At 35.5% G+C, this 25,587-nt stretch overlaps 1 protein-coding gene across 1 annotated transcript in view; it reads right to left on the reverse strand.

Moving 5' to 3' along the window:
* Positions 1 to 24: 24 nt before the first annotated feature.
* mtus2b (microtubule associated tumor suppressor candidate 2b) overlaps positions 25 to 25,587 on the reverse strand; it is a 38,015-nt gene continuing 12,452 nt past the window's right edge. Inside the window, 12 exon segments of the mRNA XM_046863638.1 lie at positions 25 to 4,070; positions 4,781 to 4,878; positions 6,911 to 7,030; positions 7,171 to 7,269; positions 7,356 to 7,396; positions 7,399 to 7,428; positions 8,187 to 8,292; positions 8,376 to 8,590; positions 8,796 to 8,862; positions 12,788 to 12,996; positions 14,230 to 14,328; positions 19,710 to 19,856. Of these exon segments, the coding sequence (XP_046719594.1) occupies positions 3,863 to 4,070; positions 4,781 to 4,878; positions 6,911 to 7,030; positions 7,171 to 7,269; positions 7,356 to 7,396; positions 7,399 to 7,428; positions 8,187 to 8,292; positions 8,376 to 8,590; positions 8,796 to 8,862; positions 12,788 to 12,996; positions 14,230 to 14,328; positions 19,710 to 19,856 (1,439 nt within the window). The 3' untranslated portion in view covers positions 25 to 3,862.

Consider the following 25,587-nt stretch of genomic DNA (forward strand, 5'->3'; position numbering starts at 1 on the left):
CCTAGACTGGTTTTGAACATCTGCCTACTACCTACACAGTCCAGGATCAATCACAATCAAACTTTAGCTCCACAGTCACCCTGACATGCAGATTAATGATTTGCATGAATGCATTACTTCATGCTGCTCTAAATGTTTGTGCTGCGAATGTCTGTGCTGATTTTTGTGTCAGGGACACAGTAAGCACTGACATAACCTAAAGGAATTAACTAGTGTATTGATTTTAAATGATCCTCGTTTCTGCTTATTAACAATGTACATGGTTAAAAGCTCTATGAAAATAATGTCAAACTAAAAACACAATGATATGATACTATTTTCTTTTATTTATAAACCAATGCATTAATTGACTTTAGTAGATCATACATAGCTGCTGCCTGATATATCATGTAGGCTAAATTAGTTCTGAATAGGATTCTTGTAAACTGTAAATAATGTTCACTCATTCTTTTGAAAGTGCCTAAACCGTGGTCTTGAATTTACAGTCAATTCCAAAAGTGCAATATATAAACAAACAGATCTCTCTGAACACATCCTAGTTTCAAACTGTAATCTAAGCTTTACTTACATGGTTTACAAGAGCAACTTAATACAACAAAATCACAGCTTTAAGACATGCTCTTATTTCGGATAGAACATAAAAACACATAACTTTTACAACATAAATGAAGACACGTAAACTTAGAAAGAATAATGCACAGTTCAACCTATAAAATGAAAATGTCTATGGGATTGACACACAAAAAAATTGTACCAAGCTACTGGAAAAACTGGATACAATGCAATTCCAATGTTGGACACAAATAGACTAATTATGAAAATGTTAAATGTTATTTCTCATTCTCTTTCCCCACAGTGTTTACCTGATATACTGTTCTCTGTGAAGTGTATTACACCCAATACCAATTTTATTTCATGTGTAAGCTTTAAGTTAAAAACATATCATTTGCTATAATTGTACATAGTATATTTAAGCGCCTTCAACAGAACCTTCAGAACCTGAGATTAATATTAGACTGGGACAAATGATAGTAATGCACAATACAAAATGCAATATAAAAAAAAGAATACAAAAAAAAAAACAGAGTTCAACACTGAGAATGAGACAAAGGCTTTTTTTTTTTTAGCTTTGGAGGTTTGTGGGATTGTCAGACACTGACTGGTTAAATTAAATACAATATAGTACTGTAAAAACCTACAGTAATCGTAGAAAACATTCAGTAAGTACACTTACTATATACTGACATCTGCAAATAAATAACATCATTCATTCAATGATTATAATTAATTAACTTAAAAAATAAAGAAGACAAACATTTTTACTTTCTCACTTTTGCTTTCATTTCTCATCACTCATCACTAACGTATACTCAGGGATTTGGATTATAGTGGGCAAACTTAAATTATTTATTTGTTTTATGTTTCACTGGTATTGTGGCATAGCTAATGGAAGAAAGATTAATGTATCTTGCTCATTGATAACACATTGGCTCCCAGTCTCAATTCCTGGGCTCTTCCTAATTTACGAGCTAGTTTGTTTTTGCGTTTGTGTTTTGCCTTTGCTTTGCAGGGGGAAAAAAAGAAAGAAAGGGTGAATTTGATACTGGAATAGTAAAAATAGAGATGCATAATGGCTTTAAAATGTGTATATCCTAAAAGTCTCTGTGTAACCAGAAACACAGCTGACATAGCATCATTTCAAAAAGTGAACTAGTAAAATGCTAAAGTACTTCCCATGCTATCAAAACATCTTTTTTTTGTTGTTGTTGATAAATTCAAACTTAATGTTACACAATAACAGTTAATTTCCTGACACTCTCTGCATTTCATGTTTGACAGATGATCTACAGTACATCACTGTAAAATTTGAGCATGCTAGCAGGTTTGGCATAATGTACTGTAGCTCAAGGGCTAACATTGCAAAACTAGAAATATGGTATTATCTTGATATAGCCTTATGTTAGCTTAGCAACATTCGAGTGTAGCCAAGTCTGTCTCCTGCACATGATGAAATCTCTTCGGTGTTGCGTTAGCAGGTTGCTATCCAAATACAACATCTGTGGTCAAATGGAAGACTTGTATTGGAAGTTTGTCCATGAGAGGAACAGCAGTGGCAGTTTTCCTGAATGGAGGCTAACAAAGTTCTGTAAACATTGCTGACCAAAACATGAAGGCATGAATATTTTCCACTGAGAAGAGAGTAATGTTGAGAACAGCCTAGTAAAGTACATTAAATAGACTGTGAACATATTTTACTTTCCTAATTGTGTTTTTTTAAATCTTTTTAAAACTTAGAAGAATGAATGAGCCACTACTTTGGTTGTATACGGACAGTGATGGTCACTATTACTATATCAGTACAATCAGGACTGTACAGTATATTTGCAGAGAAAACAATATTCATGTGAAATGTGTTCTGTGTTGTATCAGTGCGCAACTTTACTATGGACCTGGATGAATAATAATAATGTACTGGGGTGACAGTATGGCATTCACAGCAACTAACATTTCCACCTTACAGCTCCTGGATCTCTGGTTTATTGCAGAGCTTGAGTTATTGTTGATATAAAGTTATCTAGGTAATTTTGTTAAAAGCAGCTGTTTACCGACCTGTCTAGGATTTTAAACTGGGAAATGGAGGTAAAGGTGCTGAGCAAGATTTTGCTCTAGACACCAAAATTGGGCTGTATTGACCTTTGATTTTGCCCTCCATGCTGTAAATGAGAAGAGGGATTTTTTTTCCCCATATTAAAAAAGCTTTAAAAAAGGGGGCCAGCTTCATGCCTCTTATTAGCAGCCCTGAATTAGCTGTATTTATCTCTATTGTACAATAAATTGGTTTGTTTCTTATTGTTTCACTAAACTACAACTTTTAAAATTAAACTACAATAGTTAAGTAGATTACAGAGTACTGTTTTCTATGTATTTATTTTTAAATATTATGAAATAATAAATAAGGGGGAACAATGGCAACTTTGATTATAATATAATGTTTGGTATAATGCAATATTCACAGAAAGATTTCCGGATGTTTCTGTACATGCTCTTTGTGGTTGAGTTCTCTCTGTTCCTTTCACCCCCCCTAGAAAAACGTCAGCAAATGAACTGTCTTCACTAAACAAAGTGTTTGGATGATGCCAGTGATGGCCTGGTGTCCAAATCAGGATGTCTTCCCACCTCATGCCCAGTGTTCTCGGGATGGGATGCAAATTTACAAATGACTCTGGGCAAGATAAATCACTTGCTGGAAATGACTGAATGAATAAATAATTCAATATAGGAATCCTGTGTATTGTTTATGCTGTCTTTTTCAGTGTTCATCCTATTTAAGCTGCAAATGCTGGTTTAAAGCAAAGTTTGACATACAAGCACTGTAGAAGCTAAATTATACTGCCAATTTGCTAATCACGCCAGTGGTAGTCTGTACTTCATTATGCGTGATTCAAGTAGGGTAGAAAAATGAGCATTTAAAAAACTGACTGTGTTCAGATTTACATGATAATGGTCATTAAAAAAGTTGTTAAAATGAACAAACTAATGGGCTGTCTTTCCATGTTGTGTTATGCTGAAACTGCTCTACATGGAGTCCCGTTTGTTCTTAAAGAATTAAAAATGTCTGATTGTGAGTTACAGAGGACTTAGGGATTTGAATTCAGACACACTCCTCCTGAACCTCCTGAGATAACCTAGTTATCAGCACCCATTTACAGCACATAACGCTCAACTGATACAGTCTATATCACTACTGAAAGCACCTTAAGTGTCTGCTTGCACTTTTGCCTGATTAAAGAGGGAGCAGTTAGAAATGGAACTAATGAACAGACTGAAAGAGAGGAAGAAAGTGAAAGAAAGATAGTTGAGTTCATCTAGGAAAGGGTGGGAGATGGGATGGCGAGCCAGGGCTTGAAGAAGGTCGATGGAGTGGCGACTGGTTTGGTGACATGCGTGGGCTCAATTCACCCGTTTGCAGACGCCAGAGCAGCTCTTCGTTTGTGCGACTCAAGCGCTTTTTCTCATTACTCTCCTTCTCCACGTACTCCTGCAGGTTTGCGTTCTCCTCTGACAGTTGCCTGAAAGAATGAGGAAAATTATGAATTTGCTGCAAAATACATGGAAGATAATAAATTGACTAATATAACAAAGGTGTTCATTTATCTATCTGTTTAACCATCTGAAGTCACATTTAATATCAATGACAGCATAATTCCATATCCACAACAATCTGCCCCTGTACAAAAGCACACTGAATTGTTGATTTTAAACATTTTCAATAGCAATAGCTAGGACAGTAGGGAAATCACAAGATTACATTAATGCACAAATACATTTGTACATGGTATTTTTATTCATTTAAGAGGTTTTAAAAGTTGTCAAATGCTGTAACATTTTCTTGGTTTCGCTAACTTCATTAGAGGAAAAAGCTGGTGCTGCTGTAACACAAGTGATAAAAGGAAATCATTTTAATTGCGGATATTCCACAGAATTAAACTTGTATGGAAAATGATTAAATGTATGACATTATTCTTAAAAAAATTCAATCTTTAGTGTTGGAAAACTGCTGTTGTACAAGTTATAAACAATTTTGGTACATTCTGTTATAGGAAAATAATGAAGGTCCTTTAATCCTATAATTGAAGGCCATACCATTTTTTTTATTTCAATGCTTAAAGCTTATAAATCGATCACATGTATGATTAAATTTGTAGGATTTATGGTCTGAATAATTATTTAGCATGTGTCGACTCCTTTAATGATCTTTAGTGTACAGATGTGTAGAGACCTGGACATGGCAAGGTTGAGGTCTATTCTCGCCTTGAGGTCCTCATTCTGCTGCTGCAGCACCTGAACACGCTCCTCCAACAAGGCATTCTTCTGAGCCTGTACAAAGTCACACACAAAAAATATTGTTTTTTTTTTTTAGCTATATATACTAGAAATAGTTTAAATTATGCTTAATACTGCATAACATACTGAAGTGTTAATTATATAAGAAAGATCAGCATGCACAGAATCCTTGACTTTTGCTTTAGTCCTGCACATAAGCTTGTAATTGTAATCTGTAAATGCTGATTTTTTTTCAAACAGTATGAACTTAATCCACACGAATTATATTAATAGTATAAATTATAAAAGAATTAAGTACTTTATTACTTGTTAATTCTCCACAAACATGTCATGTAGTGTTGTTAATTACAACAGTAAAAAAAGACACTTTCTACATTATCTGATTGATGTTAGATATATAATATCATTGCACATTTCCAAGAATAAAAAGGCTGACAGAAACAGGACAATATGCCTGACGATTGTCACTTTTACAACCCTAATTGCAAAAAAAGGTGGGACACTGAGTAAAATGTAAATAAAAACATTTAAAAGACAGCATTTCATGCAGAGAAGAAGGCATGCGTGAACATGATCCAGAAACGCTGCCATCTGAGATTTGCATTTTATTGTATTCTGTTTTTCTATTAACATTTGACACAGTGTCCCAACCTTTTTCGGAATTGGGGTCGTATGTCGTTTACCCAACACAAACTGTTTTGGCAATACGAATATATTTTAGGGATGGAATGTCATTACTTTAGATTACATTAGACAATATATGAAAATCTAATTTTCTCACAATTATTAAGTCTATTTTGACACTGAAAACTTACAGTAGTACAGAGAGCTCTAGTCGATCCTGAGGCTTGTGACAAGATATGTTTACAAAACATATAAGAAGCTCTGTAGATTGCCACAAGGTAACTCCACCACCCTGCAACCCCAATTCACCCCAATCCCCTAACGTAAGACTTGAAATATTTGAGCAGACTTTTATGCACTTAGCCCTTATTTGTTGTGGTCCTTCAAAGTATTAAAAGTATAAACTGTATCCTCATTATATTCTCTTACATAATCTTTTGTTTGGTAATTTTGTCTTATATTGTAAGAGAGGATATGATATTCAATTTATGGAGTCTTTTTTTTGTACAATTGTAAGCAAGCCTACTGTGAGTTTAGCCTAATCATATAGGACATTAATAGAATAGTTACAATACAACAAACTTTCTTTCAGCTTCTCCCATTAGGGGTCGCCCTAATTTTGATTTGGTTTGATTTGGCACATGTTTTTACGCTGGATGCCCTTCCTAACGCAACCCTCCCCATTTATCCGGGCTTGGGACCGGCACTGAAAGTGCCTGGTTCCCTGACCGGGGATCGAACCCAGGCCGCAGCGGTGAGAGTGCCACAGCCTAACCACTAGACCACCAGGGAACCTACAGTACAACAAACAATGCTGTCTTTATTTAAGCAGGGCTAGGCATTTTGTCCAAAATAAGTGATGAACAAAAGGGAGAAAGGGGAGAGGGGGAGAGAGACTGTGAAACCCTCAAAGAAACCGATAGGTAGCAGAAAGAGAGACTGCTCAGAATACGGTCTCTGTTGCTCTCTCATTTGACCTCTTGTCACTTGCTTTATTGGTCTGTCCAGAGTCCTTCTCTCCCTCCCCAAAAAATCGATTTTCCAAATATTTTATATAATTTGCAACATCAGGAAGCAACTATCAATGTGCTGGAGACTCGTGGAACCCGCTTAATGTAATCAGTGGATGTAAACAAATAAAAAATAAGACAAGATGGAAAATCAGTTCAACAGTACAATGTGATGTGACACTAATTATCCAACTGCACAAAGGTCCATAAAATAGACTGTCTAAAAGCAAAAAACACAATTACAGTATTAGACTTCCATTTTAGCCTGACAAAACCTGATTAAATGCTAATCTATTTAAACTGAAATAAAGCTCATGCTATTTGAGGGGGTAATTCCATTTGTGGCCATGGTTACAGCCCTGCAGTCTGATCATATAAAAAGAAACATAATTTATTTTCACTTGTCCCCTTACTTTTGTACAAACACATACCAGTTTCTCCAACTCAGATATCTTGACTTCTTGTTGGTGGATCTGTTGATTCTTCATCTCTAGAACCTCTTTGAGACTCTTAAGATCCTCTTCTATGTGCTGATATGGGGCCAAAGCTTCCTGAGCGCAAATAAACACAAACATATGCATATTAAAATATGCTTGCAAAATTTCAAATATAGAAAGCAACTTTTTTTTTAATAGAATATACAATCCGAACTGCACACATACATAAATGCATGTGAAGTTAAACACAGTACCACAATCTGTTCATCTGTACTTCTGCGCAGCGCCTCCTCGAAGCGTTTGGCTCGATCACTCAAGCTGCGGTTCTGAAACGTCAGTGTGTCCACCTGATCCTGAACACATTACCATAACATCACATTACGCCTCAGACAGAAAAGGTCCTGTATCTTCCCAGACAGTAAAAAGAGGGTGTCTCTACCTGCAGTGACAATCTGAGTTTTTCAAATTCTTCTTCCAGGGATTTCTCTGCTGTTCGTGTGCCATCTTGAGATCTGAAAGAGCAATCACTATCTTTGCTAATGAAGACGAAATAAAAGCAAGGCAGAGCAATTTAAGTAAGAAAATACAGCAAAACAGCCGACCATTGCATTTAAATCATGCTATTATACCAAACAGTACATATATTTATTAGTAAAATTCCTTGTAATTTTTGTCTTATGTTTAGTTTTAAAAACAGATCTGAAATTTACCATGTTTTTCTTTCTTAAAAACATTCAAACATTTCCACATGCCAGAAAATGTAAAGCCAAATGTTTATAGCTGACTCTTAGTCTTCAACAGTAATCCAGAAACTTGGAATTACAAAAGAAAACGATAAGCTCTGTGCTTATCCAAGTTCTGTGATCAAATGTAGTCAGTATTTTGCAAAGTAAAGTTTAGAATGCAAATAGCATACTTATTTAATTATAGAAAACCAGTCAGACAGAACATTATAATCCTAAGGGTTTTTCCAATTACAAAACAATCCATACAAAAATCTTTCCCACATAATTTTTCAGTGTTAAAGGACATTTATTTTTAAACTCATTTATTGCAAGGCTACATAAAATGAAGTTTAGCAATTTGCCGTGCAAGTCTCTTGTATTCTTTGCTAGTAAAGAGAGTGTATTAATATAGACATTTTACATTGTTAATTCAAGCCATAATTCTCTTTTAGAAAAGAAATCAGCACCTGCTGTCATATCAAAATCAAGGATTCAGTACTATGGTATGGTATCTTCAGCATTTCTGTATTTCTCAAAAATCTCACTTTTGACCGTCCTAGCATGCTCCTCCTGTAAAGTGACAAGTGTGGCACTTTGAGCGGCCTCCATCTCCAGCATGGCCGCCTCATGGCTCTCACTCATCTCTTCCACCTGACAAACCACACTAGTATTAGTTTAAAGCTTGCTTCTTGAACATGTGTTGAGAAAATCTGGCTACATGGCTGTGTTTTGACCTGCTGTTGATGCTGGGTGCTGAGCTGCTCTAGCTGGCTGCTCTGCTGTTGCTGCAGAAGTGCAATCGCCTTCTGCTGCTCTTCTATGAGCCTCTCCTTCAGATCCCGAAGATCCTTCTCCTGCTCGTCCTTCAGCTTCCTCAGCTGCTGCTCAAAAATGCGCTCCAACTCAGCCTTCTCACCCTGCAAGCGCTCCCACCGGCCCACGCTGACCACTGCAGACAGCAAAAAGCAGATAGAATTACAGACATGGGAGAGTGGGATTAGGTGAAGAATGTGTTGTGTGATGGATTTCTCTACCTTCATATATTATTGTTTTTGTATTAGGTAGCTGACATGATGTCATGTTACCACATCAAGGGCTCTATCTCATGAGAGTTACTGTACATGGTGAGTCAAAGCAGCCTCATCTCCACTTACCCACTTCATCCCTGATCCTGGAAAGCTCCAGGGACAACTCCCTCTCCTTCACCAAGGCATTCTCGTTCTGTACCACACACAGACACAAAGCAACAAAACTTTATTACAAACAAATACAAGCAAAATTATTTGTTAAAAATATGACATTCTGAAATAGACTTTTGGTAATTACCTTAATTATTTTGGTTTTATTTATTTCTTTATTCCCAATCCATAATAGATGCTGAGATGCCTAGATGGTAACCAAATCTATCTGGGATACGACTACAATATTTTACAAAGAATATCTTTTTATATCTTTATAACGTTTTACAATTTTTAAACATATCTAACATTTTTCAGCATGATATTTTGATAAAAGATCTAGCCAATGTTTCTAATGTCAAGCTAGACACTTATTCTATTGGCAGAAAATATATATTTAACCATTTATTTCTAAAAAGATGCTGTCTTAAAAAATAAAATAAATAAGCTTAATAATATTTTTTCTTGTATTGAAATCCATATTAAAGTCAGCCATTAGGGAATTCCATTTATTCCAAACTTTATAACTACATTCATTTAATTTCATTTATTTCAGCTCTGATTTCATATAAAATGTTTTTCATAACTTTTTAGTTATTTTTAGTGGGGATTTTTGCTGAGTGTGCCAATGTTTTTGTATCTGACTCTATCATAAGTCACTGAGAGAATGTCAGCTAAGTGGAATAATAATAAAAAAAAGAATCTGGTAAATCTTCAATAAATGTGATTCCAGCACAAACTGAACCTGAAGACTTACTGGCAAAGGGTAGCAAAAAATCCTAATTTACCACTATTGATTTTCTCATCTGTCTGCCTAATTCAGTCTGTTTGCACAAAAGCCACGTAATCAACCAAAGCAGTGGCACACAGACAGTATAAATAACTCATGAGGCTCAAAAGTAGGTTTGTATATATATATATATATATATATATATATATATATATATATATATATATATATATATATATAGACAAGCAGGAGCTACATATATTATCCATTGCATTTGAAATATTGGTACATAAACCATGTATGATGACTCGGCACTTTTATAATCCTAATGTAAGTACAAAGAAGTATTTTAGTACACAGCCAGTCTGACAGAAAACTGTAGTGCATCATACTGCATCAAACACTAATGAGCTACAGAACATTCTAGCATATCTAAATATTTAGTGAGAAACACAGAGGTAATATTTTCTATGCCTTAAATTGTACATCTTTAAATTATCCTAGTTATTTTAGTTGTGTATTTCCGGGTGCATTTCCCTGATATAGTTATTCACACCATTCATTTTGTCAGATTTATTTTTCAATATATGCTACGACTTGCAGATTTAAAAATGAACCTGTTTGTAAATATAGATCCCTGATTCCTCTGGTTCATTTCCTTCTTGAGACCATATGTATTGGACATGGCAAGGGGCTGTCTCAAGGACACTGTCCCCACCTACTACCAACCCCATAAATCCAGCTCCATAAATCGATTAATTCCTAGTACATCCACAACACAGAATGCATTGAATAAATTATCATATTTCAACCTTTAAAGTAAATAAAGGAAAAAGAATGTGCAAAAATGAACACAAAAATGGAAATGAGCATCATGAGTGACTATGGAAACATCTGGCATCAGGTGTCTGAGGGTACACACGGGGCGGGATCTGATCTCTAGCATGTCTTGAGGATAGCCACAGCTGCTAATCAGCATACACAAATACACACATATAAACAAATACACATAAAAGCAAATACACAACTGCATTCACACAGACAGAAAGAAGTACACAAACTACTAGAACATGACAGCAGTCATCTTAATCAGTCCTTGCACACACACTATATACACAGACACACATGCACACAGGCATCCTTCCTGAGAGTGCAACTAAAGCTACGAGTGCTTTACCCGTGTCCAGTGAGTATCCAGACAGCAACTGAGGGGAACATATTGAGAGAAAGAGTCTATACTGCAGCTCTGGCCCATGCTCATGCGGAATGAACAAGAATGAGAGAGCACAAAATAGAGACACGGAAAACGTGGGGAGGGGGACATCACGCAAAAGAAAGCGGAGAACACCAGTGTCACTTTAAATAGCCTTACCTCATCCCTGGCATCATAGCACAACAGCTTTGGCAGTAGCTACCGGCAAACGCCTAGATCTCAGCGTCTCCTAATACACCCTTATCTCCCTCCCTCTTCTCTTCCTTCCCTCGCTCTCCCCCCTCTCTGTATCTCCCTCCCTTCCTCCCTCACTCCCTCATCTTCTCTGCCTCTCATACACTGACATGCACACAGGGTCTTGTCCGTCGACTGAGAAGCGGAAGTGGATGAAAGGGGGAGGGATGGAGAAATGGGTGGCTGTGATCAATATAAAGCTGTTTTTTTGCACCTTGCAACGCATGATTCAACCAGGTCCACAGGGGGATGAGATACATGCGAAGCAATTAAACACAATGGGAAAGCGTCAAAGCTCTCACAATAGCACCACAGAGTCGTATAAGCCACTGTCAGTTCACAACACTCCACCCTGGATAAAAGATGTCTTTATACTTCACAAGATGACAGAATCAGTTCCACCAGTGAGAGTAGGAGTAATGAATTCAATTGTCTTGTAAACTGCTAAATAAATAGCAGTGTAAATAACAAAATCACCAAAAAAAATAAGAAAATGGTAAAAAAAAAAAAAAAATTGGCAGTAAACTAATTTTCTATATTGTGCATCTTATTGAAGGAAAAAATCTATAGTTATTTTTAACTGTGATTGAGCACAAAAGCATGTGCTGCTGTAGTTTTTAGTCAGTGTAGGTCATCAAACTCCTAGACAAATTTGATTGATATACATATATATATATATATATTTATTTAAAATAAATATAAAACCAAGTTCAAATAATCTAGAATTTTGATGATGCATAAAAATCATTATGAAAATACACCCTCACATACTACTACCAAAGCAGATATTATTATTAAAAGTGGAAATTATGAATAAATGAATGAATATTTAATAATTGTTCTTGCTTTTGATTTTTTGTAAAGCATTTCTGAGCTATCTTTTTGATTCATGGAAATAATACAATATAATTGTATAATAAAATGTGTTATACCAGCAGGAGCGGAATGAAGGCACACATTTATTTAATAAAGTGTAAACATAGAAGATAATCATTAAAACTACAAAGTGATGAAGAAACAATAACCAAAACCTGGACGTTGACCATGGTACACAAGAACAACCCCCCCCTCCGAAAAAAAAAAAGAATGCGCTCAGGTGGTATGCAGTGGATGATGGGAGATGTAGTCCTGTGGCTTTAGTCATAATCCAATAATTATTAATAGACCAGTGCTACCATTCATTTTTAAAATTGTCAACAATCTGAGTATTTTATTAACAATAACAGTAATCCAATTAGAGAAATGCCAAATGCCAAATGCCTCTAATTAAATACATGAAGCACAGTGCATATTTAAGCCTCATAAATAATAAAACTGTTTTAAGTTAGGAGTAGCACAGTCTCAAGACATTATTTATTATTCATAGAAATTAAAAAAGAACCTGGGTATTAACTAAAACACTTTAAAATCGTTTAGTAAATATCTGATAATTAAAAAACTAAACTAAAACTAAAATAATTTAGTTAGTTTAGAAATATTTATGTTTCCAGCTGGAAACTATGAGAAACTATTATTAATAATGATGTAACTAATGATCTCTGGGCTTTCGAAACATTTGGAAAACAACATGTTTGCAAAAATGCTTTAACGAAGCAGTGTTCAATGATATTTTGTTTAATGATATCATATTTTTCAACATACTTATTATCTTTTGGTTATTGATGATATCTCAAGAAATTTTATTGATACTTTGAGAATGCATTATGATAAATATTGCAACACGACATCAACAAGTCCTGCAGTGTGCACAAACTACAGTGTGTGTTTTGCTGGCATTAATGTGTGTGTTACCTTGTGGCAGAAGTGCTGAGTGGTTATCCCCAAGATGTCCATGCAGAGTGAGGTTTTTTCCAGCTGGGCCTGAAGGGCAATGATTTGCTTGGCCTGTTCCTCACAGCGCTCTTTTAGCCCCTGTACCGCCAAGAGACGCTCACGCTCACGCTCCGCATCCAATCCCTCTCTCCGGCCTCCGAGATGCGCCACACATGACCTCTGACGCACTGGCACACAACCATACAGATGGCAAAAACAACTCTATTGCAATTTAATATAGAAGAATCACTTACTAATTCATGAAGTCAAGTGTTTAAACTATAACAGCTTTAAAAAATTAATAACACAGATTAAATTGTTAGCGGAACACAATTCATGAAACTTGTAGTAGCAACTTTAGCTTGTCTGTTAGGTGCCCTGTAGGATTACTACTTTTGTTCAGATTTTAAGACATGCACTATTCCCATAATTCTGATCACCCAACCAGAGATTTATGACAGTTTTTTCAAACATGACAGAATAAACAATTGCTTTAATACAGGTGTATGTTTACAAGGAACTGCTAGTCTCATAGCTAACATATATTTAAAATTGCCATATGCTAGTATTGGGTCAAAAACAACTAACTGACACAAGGTAACTTCACAGCATTTGCAGTGAGGGTATGTGGAAAGTTTCCACTGGAAACCTTGTAACCCTGCTATTATATTCAATAAGCTGTAGTCTAGTTGTGTTCAGCTTTAGAACAAAACAATATGTATTCAACTTGGGTAAGCCAAAATACTAGCAAAACAATGAAGGGTGTCTTGAGTCTACCAGAGTTTCTTTGTGTTTAAAATAAATTAATAAAGAATGCAACTACCTATTCAGGACAGAATTCAAAGAGTTGAAAGCACATGTAAAAATTAGGTTTGAACCAAAATTGGGAACTCGAAAAATCTCAAAATTGGGAACTTGAAAAATCTCAAAATTGGGATTGGAATCAATTATATAAAGAACAATACAATACAAAAATATGAGTCTACTTGAAAATATTTTATTTTACCATGTATATGAGTGCATGAAAAAAAGTTGATCAAATAAATAAATAATCACAGACTCATCAGTGGGTCTAGGTGTATTAATGGTGAACATCTGACCAGATACAACTGACATAAACCTCACATACACACACTCAAGTACCAATGAGTGCTAAGGGGGGCATGAGAAGTAAGAGGGGATTTAGAAAAGGGGGGGATTTACAGTAATCTAGGAGGTATGGATTACACATAACACTGAATGAAAGAATACACTGAAGAGGTCCTGAAGAAAGCTTTTTGTTTGTGTGAATAAACACAACATGTAACTGTCCATGTCCACCCAAAAAAAAAAAAACAGTAATACATTTGTTATATATTTATAACAAGATTTATATCACACATACACACACTCATACAAATGAATAGGAACAATGAACTCACCAGGGGAATGAGGCTTGGGTGAGACCATTGCAAATCTCTTCGGAGAGGACAGAGCAGGATGAGCAACATCTCCATCTCTTTTAAACTCCTTTTTAGCAGCTTATTGAAAAAAAAAAGGAAAATACATTTTGAAATTAAGAATCTATTGCTCCCATTACAGAATTCGACACAACTTTAAAACAGTTTTCTTATAACATTAATTTATATCTTATGTTGTTAGAATACACTAATGACCATCACCTATATGTGCCTGTTCCAAATCTATGGGCATTATAACATGTAGTTGGTCCCACACTTGCTGCATTTCTGGAAAGGCTTTTCTGCAGGGTGGCTGTGGGAATTTGTGTTCATTCACCCAAAAGAGCATTAGAGAGGTTGTGAAATGATGTCAGGCGAGAAGGCCTGGCATGTAGTCAGCATTCGTTTTTAATCCCAAAGGTGTTCAGTGGGGTTGAGGCTCAGGGCTCGGACCACTCTTCCACATCAATCTTGGCAAACCATATCTTTATGGACCTTACTCTGTGCACAGGCATAATAAAGTCATGATAAAAATGTGTTGGGTTCTTTAATTCTAGTTAATATAAATCCTAGAACAGATATTCCATTAGTAATAATTACAATTGTGACTATATATTGTGCTTATTATATTGTACTTTTCTTGTAAAAGTAAGTATACCCATGGACTTACATTATACATTTTAAGTTTTTATAGTGGTCTCATTTAGGTTTTTGGTTCTTTCCTTAGTAAAACAGCACATGTTGCAGGTGTGGTAAAAAGATATTTTGAAATTTTTTATTTATTTATTTTTTAATATGCTTTTGAGTTAAAAGTTTGCTGATGGTCTTTTATCTACACCGACCAGACATAACATTATGGTCACTGATCAGGCAGAACATAACCGCCTACCTTATATTGTGTTGATCCCCTTTTTGCTTGAACCTTGCCTATGACCCTGTCATTGATTCACCTTCCTTCATTGGAGCACTTTTTATAGATTCTAAACACTGCAGACTGGGAAACACCCCACAAGTGCTGCAGTTTTAAAGAGGTTTTGACCCAATCTTCTAGCCATCACAATTTGGCCTAGGGCTGAAACGATTACTCGAGTAACCCAAGTCATTAGAATACAAAATCATTGAGGCAAATAATTTTAATTCAGACTTTATTTTTCGCCATTTTGACTTTATTTCTCGATTCCGATCAGGCAGCGTCACCCCCTCTATAGTGCCAAGAAAGCTTTACACACTGAAAATGAAATGGGCTACAATCAGTAGAATCGCATAGTATCAAACTAAGCCTCTGATCCCTGGAGAAAACTCTGTCTAACAATCAGCTCTGGAGGAGACAAAACCACACAGATGAAGCAGAAAAGCCATGTTCATACACCAACAGCTTCAAACTACAGGCCGACAACATGGTTACTGGTGGATGAACCAGAAATGTTGGATGATTACGATAAATAAAGTCAGAATTGCGAGAAATAAACAAGGAATTGTGAGAGAAAAAAAGTCGGCGGTAACGGCCTTCCGTAGTATTCAGGCCAAAGAATACGACAGAAAGTTTGGGATCATACCAAATTAAAATATACAGTGCATTTATTTATTTAATTATATATTTAATATTTGTATTTATGATTTTATATATATATTTGTATTTGTATTTTGATGTAATATGGCAATTAAATGCATTAAATGGGTTTAGTTTTCACAGATGTCCTTGTATGCAATTTCAGCAATGTAATCAAATTTTTTCCTAAAAGGAAACAAACTATTTGTTCACATTAAGAGACCTATCTTTACTCTTGCATACTTAGTATTGCTCTTCAATAAAGAAAAAGTACTTTTTATCTGATTACTCGATTAATCGTTTGAATAATCAATAGAATACTCGAGTACTAAAATAAACAATAGCTACAGCCCCTACATTGGTCCTTGTGAAACTTGCTGGAATCCTTACGCTTGCCCTTTTTTTCCTGCTTCCAGCACATCAACTTTGAGAACTAAACGTTCACTCGTTGCCTTATATATCCCTACTATAGATTCATTCAAATGTCAAAATGTTATGCCTGTTCGATGTATATCATAATCAGTATAATACTACCAATACTTACTGACAGTTCAGTATACAATATATTATTAATATGGAAATCTAAACTATACACTACCATGGAAAAGTTACAACAATATTTGTATAACATACAAATATTAAAATAATATAAATTTCACACCTGGGCATAATGTTCCATCAACAAGGATTATTTAATACAATATTTTTGTATTATTTTAATCCAGAGAATATTAATATAAAACTGATAAATGGATATACTATTGATAATGATATTTCTATTCATTTGTTATGGTCAGGTTCATTTTATTATACTGTGCAGGAACTTGACTCGGGTGTTCCTTATTTAAACTTTACATTTTCAATCCATTTAATTCTGAATGAATCATATGCAGCTTTTACAGAGAATTTAGTATCTAAAAAGGGTTCATTTATGTTCTCTTAGTAGGTCTTTTGCTGAAATACTTTCAAAAGTAGACCAGATTGTGACCAGCAGGTGGCGTACGTTTCCCACATTATCAATGGACTTTAAGCACTGCAGCAAATCTATTAAAAATTCATGACTAGCTTAACTGTCTCTTACTGTTTCACCACCAGATGGCCCTACGCAACAATTCACCTTTTTGGAGAGCTTTAAAAGCCCATGATGCAGACATCCTCAGCAAATTCCACCTTCCTGAGTCACATGGAACAAAAGTGCTGACTAGCTGTATCTGAAACCTTAGAGGAACAGTTTGTCCTCTGCCTTGACCATTCTCCTAGAGAATCTACCCGCATAATTGCATTCACCTGCATTGCATGTACTTGTATCAGAATGAAATTAAGAGCTACTCTAGATCATAAATTTCAGACTCTAATCTAGCTAATGAATTCTATTCAATATTTATTATCCTATTCTACTCTAAAAGGTTTGTTAATATTACTGATAAATGTAATTAACAAATATTTTGAATAAAACCAAAATATAATGTTGTTACTATTGTTGGTGATAGTGTTAGTAGTATTGTAACTCTGTTGTAGTAGTGGTAGTGTTGGTTGTGATGGTGTTACTTGTGTTGGTGGTGGTGTTACTGGTGTGTTTTGGTTGTGTTGGTGTGTTGTTTTGGTGGTGCTAATGCTATATTTAATTTTGTTTGTGGTTATTTGTAGTTTGTTAGTAGTTATTTGTGGTGTTGTTGGTTGGGAGTGTGATTATTGTTGGTGGATACAATTCTCCAATTCTCAAAGCACAAAGACCATTTATGTAATGTGTACAATATACACATTCAGTGATGACGTAACAGGACATAACATAGCAAAGAGGTAGGATGAACTAGACATACACAGCAGCTGTAACAGCAGCTGCATGCCTACATGTCTGCACAGCCAACATTCTTTGCATTACCCAGTGTAGGAATGAAACCTGCAGAAGTAGAACAGCCTGGTAGACTAAATAAACTCTTACACCAAGCTATTAAAGATGGGAATAAGATTACAGGGAACTATCAGGATCGGCATCTTATAAGGTTGTGAAAGATAACTGATGGCAAAGAAATCACACTAAGGGCCTCTGAGGCACAGATTTGTACACTGTGTGAGAGGGTGTGAAGTGTAAATGCTACTATAGTGACAGTGGCATGTTCCTGACAGCACCAACCACTTCAAATGACATCCCAGTCTCCCACCTTGTTCTGCAGCTACAGTCAGCAGAGAAATAGAGCGAGCCAGCAGAGCGAGTCAGCAGAGAAATAGAGACACCTCTCCATAAACTCGATTACTTCATGAAAACTTCAACACTGCTAATTTAACAATGTGCTCATGACTTGGATATGTGCCTGGTGTCCTGAATACACTAAGTATAAACAAAGAATAATAATACATTTTAGTGGCACTCCGACTATAATCTAATATCGAATTTTATCAGTGCTCTTGAAAAAAAACTAAACTTCAAAATGTATGCTGTACAAAGGCAGTGAATGACTGCTGTAAAGTGCGAATGCTTTCAAAAATAAAAGTAATAATTGAATTTGATAATTTATAATACATTTTTATTAATCAACTAAATAGAAATCAAATGAACAGAAAAGAAATCCAAATCAATATTTGATGTGACAACTTTTGGCTATCAATTCTTACTTTTGCACACTTTGTACATACAGCCAATGTCTTTTAAGAACTATTTCCATTGTAGAGAAGAATAAGGAGTCCTGAAAGTAATATTTTTTGGTCCCTCAGAGCCCAGATGCCAACATCATCGAGTCTGTCTGGGATTACAAGAAGAAGAGACCAAGAAGGATTTGAGAAGAACAGCCTACCTGCTGAGTTCTTTCAAAACTGAGCAAGTGTTCATAGACTCTGATACTACAAAATCCCTGACGTTGTACAAGTGTGCAAAATAAGACTTGAAAGTCAAAGGTTGGTCACACCAAATATGGATTTGATTTGGATTTCTCATGTGCTTTCCATTTTGTTAATTGCTAAAAATAAACTATTAGCGATCAGCAAAGTACTGTATGTAGTATTATTATATCAGAATTACTATTTATCAAATAAACATTTACTATCATAAAACTATCTAAATATTTTCTAACAAAAAGCAATTTTGCATGTGTTTATCATGTTCTATCGATTCTATTTATCTTGGTACAAACTTGTGTTTTTCAGCTTGTCCTTTGACAGATGAATATAATGTAATGTAATGTAATGTAGTGTAGTGTAGTATGGTATGGTATGGAATAGTATAGTATAGTATAGTATAGTATAGTATAGTATAGTATAGTATTATATTGTACTGTACTGTATTGTATTGTACTGTATTGTATTGTAAAATGTGCTTTCCTTCTACAAGAATATTAATGTTGCTTTTACCCATGCCCTATTTCTGTGGGATATAAATATAGAGTTGCACATTATTTTGTAAAGTGCCTGTGCCATCTAGCATTGTTTGGAAAAACAAACCAGACAGATGGCTGTTGAACAAGTCAGGTAATGGAAAGACAAATACATAAGGACCTAATAGTTCCATTAAGTAAAGACAGGGACAATGAAAATAATGTTTCAGGAGTCTGCAACAGTTGAAGATATGCAAATAAATGTACACACAAACCCACATACACTCAAGAGCACATACACACAAAATCATAAACACACACACACACATACACACACACACACACACACACACACACACACAGAAAATAACAAAATGCGGAGGATGGTGGAGGAAAATAGTTTAGGAGTTCAAATATATGGCTTTCTGCAGCAAGTTTACATTAAATAAGATACATATACAAATATTAATAATTATAACTATTAATGAAAATGTATAAAAAGTATGATAAAAAAAGAATTTTTAAACACAAACTCATTAAATCACTTAGCACAGGGTCTTCACAAACAGACTGGTAAAGCACAGAGGCTTGGTGAAGATACTCACCAACAGGTGAACCACGAGGTGGAGGCACCACAGAGCGCCGGTTTGCACTCTGGGTATTTCCAAGGCTAGATCGTCTACCGCTGCCCCTGTCACTGGGTGAAAAAGAAGCACGAGGCACAACGTTCTCCTCATTTTCCCTGTTTTGACCTACAAAGAACAAACAGAGTCTGGAATGTTGTAACCCAAGTCTTGACTCTACTGCATCCTAATAGCAGTTTTCACATTACATCCCTAGTCTATTCATGAAAACAAACTCAAATAAATATTTGCTGTAATGGGTTCTGCCTAAAATCATGCCAATTTCAAGAACACTGATTTATTCCCCATGCTTTTCATCCTAATAGGCATATGTTTACATCACTGTGTGAGTATCAGAAGAAGAAGAGAATGAGGCTGCCTTTAAATGAATTTGAGCACACAGAAAAATCTAATGATTTCATTATAATTAGTGATAGAATGTCAAATTCCTTAGCACAACTTCTGTTGATCGAAAGTTGATTGCACAATTAAAGAAAACTGTTGTGAATACTGTGAAGACATACTATTTCCCTGGGCAAATAAATATACTAAATGTCAAAATATTCAGCTTTTAATTATTTTTATTTGTTTAAATAAAAATATTATTAAAAACAAATGCATAACATTTTTCAACTAGTCATCACTTGTTTGATGCCTATTACTATTGAATGGAACAACACTACCTCTTGTAAACACTTACTATGTAAAAAGGTGTCTGCAAGTTTACCCATAAGACTTAAAAATTTATATCAATCAAAGGAGACATAATTTACATACTTAAATAAGTTACTTTATCTTTAAAATGAACATTTGCTTTCCCAATGGTGTTAGGTCACATGATTCTTATTTTTTATTCCACACAGTGTCAATGTACTTGCAACATGAATCACAACATGAGTCAAAAATTTTTATCTGAATTAAGCAAGATATAAAACAGATGTATAGCAGATCAATAGACCAAAACACAAAGATACAGATTGACATTTTGAGACACCACAGGCCTAAAAACCCACAACAAAACAAACACTGTCAAATGAGAGAGGTTTTACTACCAATAATGAGTCACAGTTAGCACGTGTATTGTTAATATCTAAATATACATAGCTATGAAACCTGTATCTATTCACTTAGACATCCATGTTCACTCCTAATTTAAACTTCAAACAAGTAGTTTAAATTAGGAGTGAACATGGATGTTTAAGTGAATAGATAAAACAGGTAAATGCTAACAGAAAGGGTTCTTTCTCAAAACACAGTATAAAAAAAGAACAACATTTATGTTACAGTGATTGTTAGAAAATACAGAGGCTATACATTTGATCAAACTTTAGCAAATGCAGTCACGCTAATAACTAGCATTGCTTACTAAATGTATTTTTTTTCTCTTTTTTATCTCTACATTATACGTATAAAAACAAATTTCCATGCATTCTCTAATACTCAGATTCACACTTACATGAGAGTAAATCCTGCTTTGGTGTCTCTCTTTGAAAAACAAATGTAAGAAGCGGTACAAAATATCCTAAAAATGTGAACATGGTCGAACTGGTCTCTCAAAAAGAAACAAAATATCTTCTTGACTTAATTTCTTTTCTACCATCATTTACATTCAACTCTTCTTGCAGGGAAGTGCAGCTTTAAAATGGGATTTAAAAGCCATACCAGCAGTGTGCTAATAAATGCTAATAGCCACATCCATCAGAGGGAATAATTGAAAGAGACATGTTATCACCAGTCACTTCACAGCAGGTTAAATACAGTCTCTCACCATGCCAGAAAGCAAAAGTGGTCACAAAGGCATGGACATGAGATCATTTTGGGTGTGGGCGACAGCTGTCTGTTTTACTTCTTATTCAAGCCTTACATTTGTGCTTACTGGCCCCGGCATCTGACAAAGCATACGTGTAAATAACAAGCAGACAAGTTGTGGAGAGTGGGGCCATAAAAAAGTCGACAGCACTAGAATGCAGTGAATGCTGCTGAACCTCCAGCTGTCTAGAAGCCAAATGTTTCCTCGCTATAGTATCAGACAAGCTTGAACTTCTCTGAAATTCACAGTAGATTATGGAGATTCATACTCCTACATGCTGAGGTTAGTCTGGTCCACACAAACTGATGTCGAGGGATTGGTGGGTTAACGGGGTCATATGTTAGAGGAACAAGCAATCTCAGAATAATTGATTATAGAGTATACTACTATGATGTCAAAAGAGGTAACAAACCTTTATACAGCTAAGACTAATATTGACAATAGTCTTATTATCTTTAACTGATTCTAACAATATAACTGACAGTTTTATGTAGATTTAGGACAGAGAGCAAGAGAGGGTGAGAGAGAGAGAGAGAGAGAGAGAGAGAGAGAGAGAGAGAGAGAGAGAGAGAGAGAGAGAAGTCTATTCTCAGCATTTTCACACACTGCGCTATTGACTCAGCACTGGTTCTGCAGCAAAGGAAAGACAATGAATTCATGCAGTGACAGCATTTACAGAAATATGCCTAGCATGAAACTTGAAGTGGATAGATATATCAAGAAACTCACACCACAAAATACAAAGGTGCCGCCTCACCCCTTACAAAGTCAGTAACAAATCAAAGTTAAGTCAAAGTTTTTCACATAATCCCCTCCTACTACATCCATACTGAGAACCTAAACCAAGGTAAAGAATCTTTAACTGTATCTTTGCAAGACACTACTTTTAAATGTTTGTGGATGAAATTCAGCAACTGTACTTAGACTTCCATTATTAATCTTGCTATAGAAAAGCAGTTTCCAAAGTCTTTCAGTAATAATCTCAGGTAATGCCCTTTCGATTTCTCAAGGCCACTGTATACATTTGGTATCAAAGAAAAGTGGGAAAAAGAAAGGCGACATTTTAAGTTGAATTTTGTGGTTGAAAATAGATAATTTTTTTTATATAAGGGTATCTGCAAGAATGAAAGGGAAAGTTTATAGGACTGTGGTGAGACCTGCGATGTTGTATGGTTTAGAGACAGTGGCATTGAGTAAAAGACAGGAGGTGGAGCTGGAGGTAGCAGAGCTGAAGATGTTAAGATTTTCATTGAGAGTGACGAGGATGGACAGGATTAGAAATGAGTTCATTAAAGGCACAGCGCATGTAGGACATTTTGGGGACAAAGTGAGAGAGGCCCAATTGAGACATGTGCAGAGGAGGGACATGGGGTCTATTGGTAGGAGAATGCTGAGGATGGAGCCACCAGGAAGGAGGAAAAGAGGAAGGGCAAGGAGGAGGTTCATGAATGTGGTAAAGGAAGACATGCAGGTAGTTGGTTTGAAAGAGGCAGATGTAGAAGGCAAAGTAGTATGGAGACGGATGATCCGCTGTGGTGACCCCTTCTAAGAAGTAGAAGAAGACGAAGAAAATGGATAAATTTAAAGTCAGTTGGTTGTTGAGTACATATAAATTAAAGGGCATAATTCTTGTCTGTGGTTGTCTCACACTAGTGGGTGGAGAATGGTTTAGTAGCAGTCTGCAGTGTAACAGAGGCAGAAGATTGAAATCATAAAGATTTTTTCCTCAACCACCATAGAGCACTATAATAACTAAAAAATATATAACTAAAGAAATATAAATTGCATTTTCAAGACGGAGTAATAATTAAAGTATTGTGGTTGGTCATTCAAAGCACATGCACAGTTTATATAGAAACTATAATATTCAAGTACATTTTCTTCAAATTCAGGTTGCAGTTACCTGGTCAATTACAAACACTGTAAACATAGAAAAAAATCCTGGAAGCTTCCAACAATTTGGGAAAAGACTTGAAAACTGAGACAATATACTGTCCAAGAATACAGCTGAGCAGCATCTGTGCAAGATGCCAGTGATGGTTTTCTGGCAGTTCTGAGATTAAGGCAAGCTGAGATTTTGATATCAGGCACAGTTTGCCTTAAGGCATTCAGAACTGCTGAATGGTAGTCATGCCCTGAGGCTGATCACACTGAAATGATTTTTTTTCTACAACAAAAGCAAATATGTATTTTAAAGAAACTTTATAGATAAAAGAAAATGTTACTTCTTTTTCAATTAGTACAAATAAATGTTTAAAAAATGTGCATTGTTTTAAACAAACACTAAAAGCTTTAACCAAAGAGTAAAACAGTATCAAACTCATTATTGAGTGGGTGAGCAGACTTGATGAAAAGCAGTAAATCCATTACTCAGTCACACTGTAACACACACACACACACACACACACACACACACACACACACACACACACACACCAATAAAATCTGACTATAAAAATGTATGCCCCTCATTATGCCATCTTATATTTCAAGCATGTCATATTATACAGAAACATGTAGTGTGAATATTTCAATAGTATTCCTCTTACCACTTATTTCACCCCGTACTTTACCCTCTGATCCTCTACCGTTCCTCAATTGGTCCCACCATCTCTATGGGAACATTGCTTCCAGACTCTTCGTTGTTCTGGCATTTAGTTTGCGGAACAAACTTCTACTTGATGTCCAAACAGCTGAGTCTCTAGCAATTTTCTTACACCGTCTAAAGACCCACCTCCTCCAGAGGTTCTAAATTTAACAATTCTTGAGAGGGGGAAATTGATTCTATCTATTTCTCTCCCAACAGAGTTTTGGGCTGATGGTATTCTTAGTTGTGTCCTAATGAGCCAGTATCAGAATGTTTTATACATGGAAACTTCAAAGTATTTATTAAGTGGCTCTGGATAAGAGTGTCTACCAAATGCCATAAATAAACATACAAATACTGACATAAGCATTTACAACATAATTATGCCTGCACTGAGAAATTCTTCCTCTGTGATGAAATCAACCAGAGAATCACAAAAAAATTTATAGATTAATGATAATGACATCCTTTCCGAGCAACAGTGAGCTGGAGCAAGAGAATAGAGTGAATTCAAATCCTTCACAATATACAGTACAAATCAGGATCACACTGGAAACAAGTCCCTGCACAGAGGAAAGACAAAATGAGTAAGGAGAGAAATCTGTCACTTAAACATTGTCCTTTCTGCCCGTAAAATGATTCCCATGGAATGCTAAAATTGAAGTGGCACACTGCATTCTATCTTTCTACTTTGATGTTTTTCACTCTGCCTCATTAACACAACTATTAACCCCCTTCCCATTTTTTCTCCCATATATGAACACAATAAACAGGAAAACACTGCATGTAACATTTGGAGCTGATAAAATAAAAATACCCCTGGCACCAAATCATAATATAATATTACTATTACAGCTCATTATCGTAAAATAAAAAAAAGCAAGTCATCGTTCATTCCTGTGTTTAATGAGGCTACTTAAAACCCGTTTACAAAATTATGTTCCCTCTGCAGAATTAATGCTGCTTGAGACTTTAACTGGCATAGTCTTCTAAAGAAAAATGTAGGACCAAGAGCTCTCAGTTCCAGATGTGTTATTGTACTGCTAATATGGAACGATGCATAACAAATCAATTCCCAAATCATTTATTCCAACTCCGTTCATGATATCCTGAGGTTAAGAGACAAGGATCATTGAATAAGACTAATGAGAATACAACAGTAGACTCTACAACAGTTTCTACCCTAATCCCAGTTTTGACATAGACAACACTTGAATCCTGCAAATACTAATGCTAACATACTGTATATTCATAAAGCGCATTAGTAACACAGTAAGGCATGCCACAAGGTTCAGTTCTAGGACCCCTGCTTTGCACAATATACATGCTTCCCTTAGGAAATATTATTAGAAGGCATGGAATTAGCTTCCACTGTTATGCTGATGATACCCAGCTATATATCTCATCAAAACCAGGCGATACAGCTCAATTGGCTTGGATAACTGAGTGTATTAATGAATTAA

Source organism: Silurus meridionalis, chromosome 12, assembly GCF_014805685.1.
Source record: "Silurus meridionalis isolate SWU-2019-XX chromosome 12, ASM1480568v1, whole genome shotgun sequence".
Taxonomy (NCBI): domain Eukaryota; kingdom Metazoa; phylum Chordata; class Actinopteri; order Siluriformes; family Siluridae; genus Silurus; species Silurus meridionalis.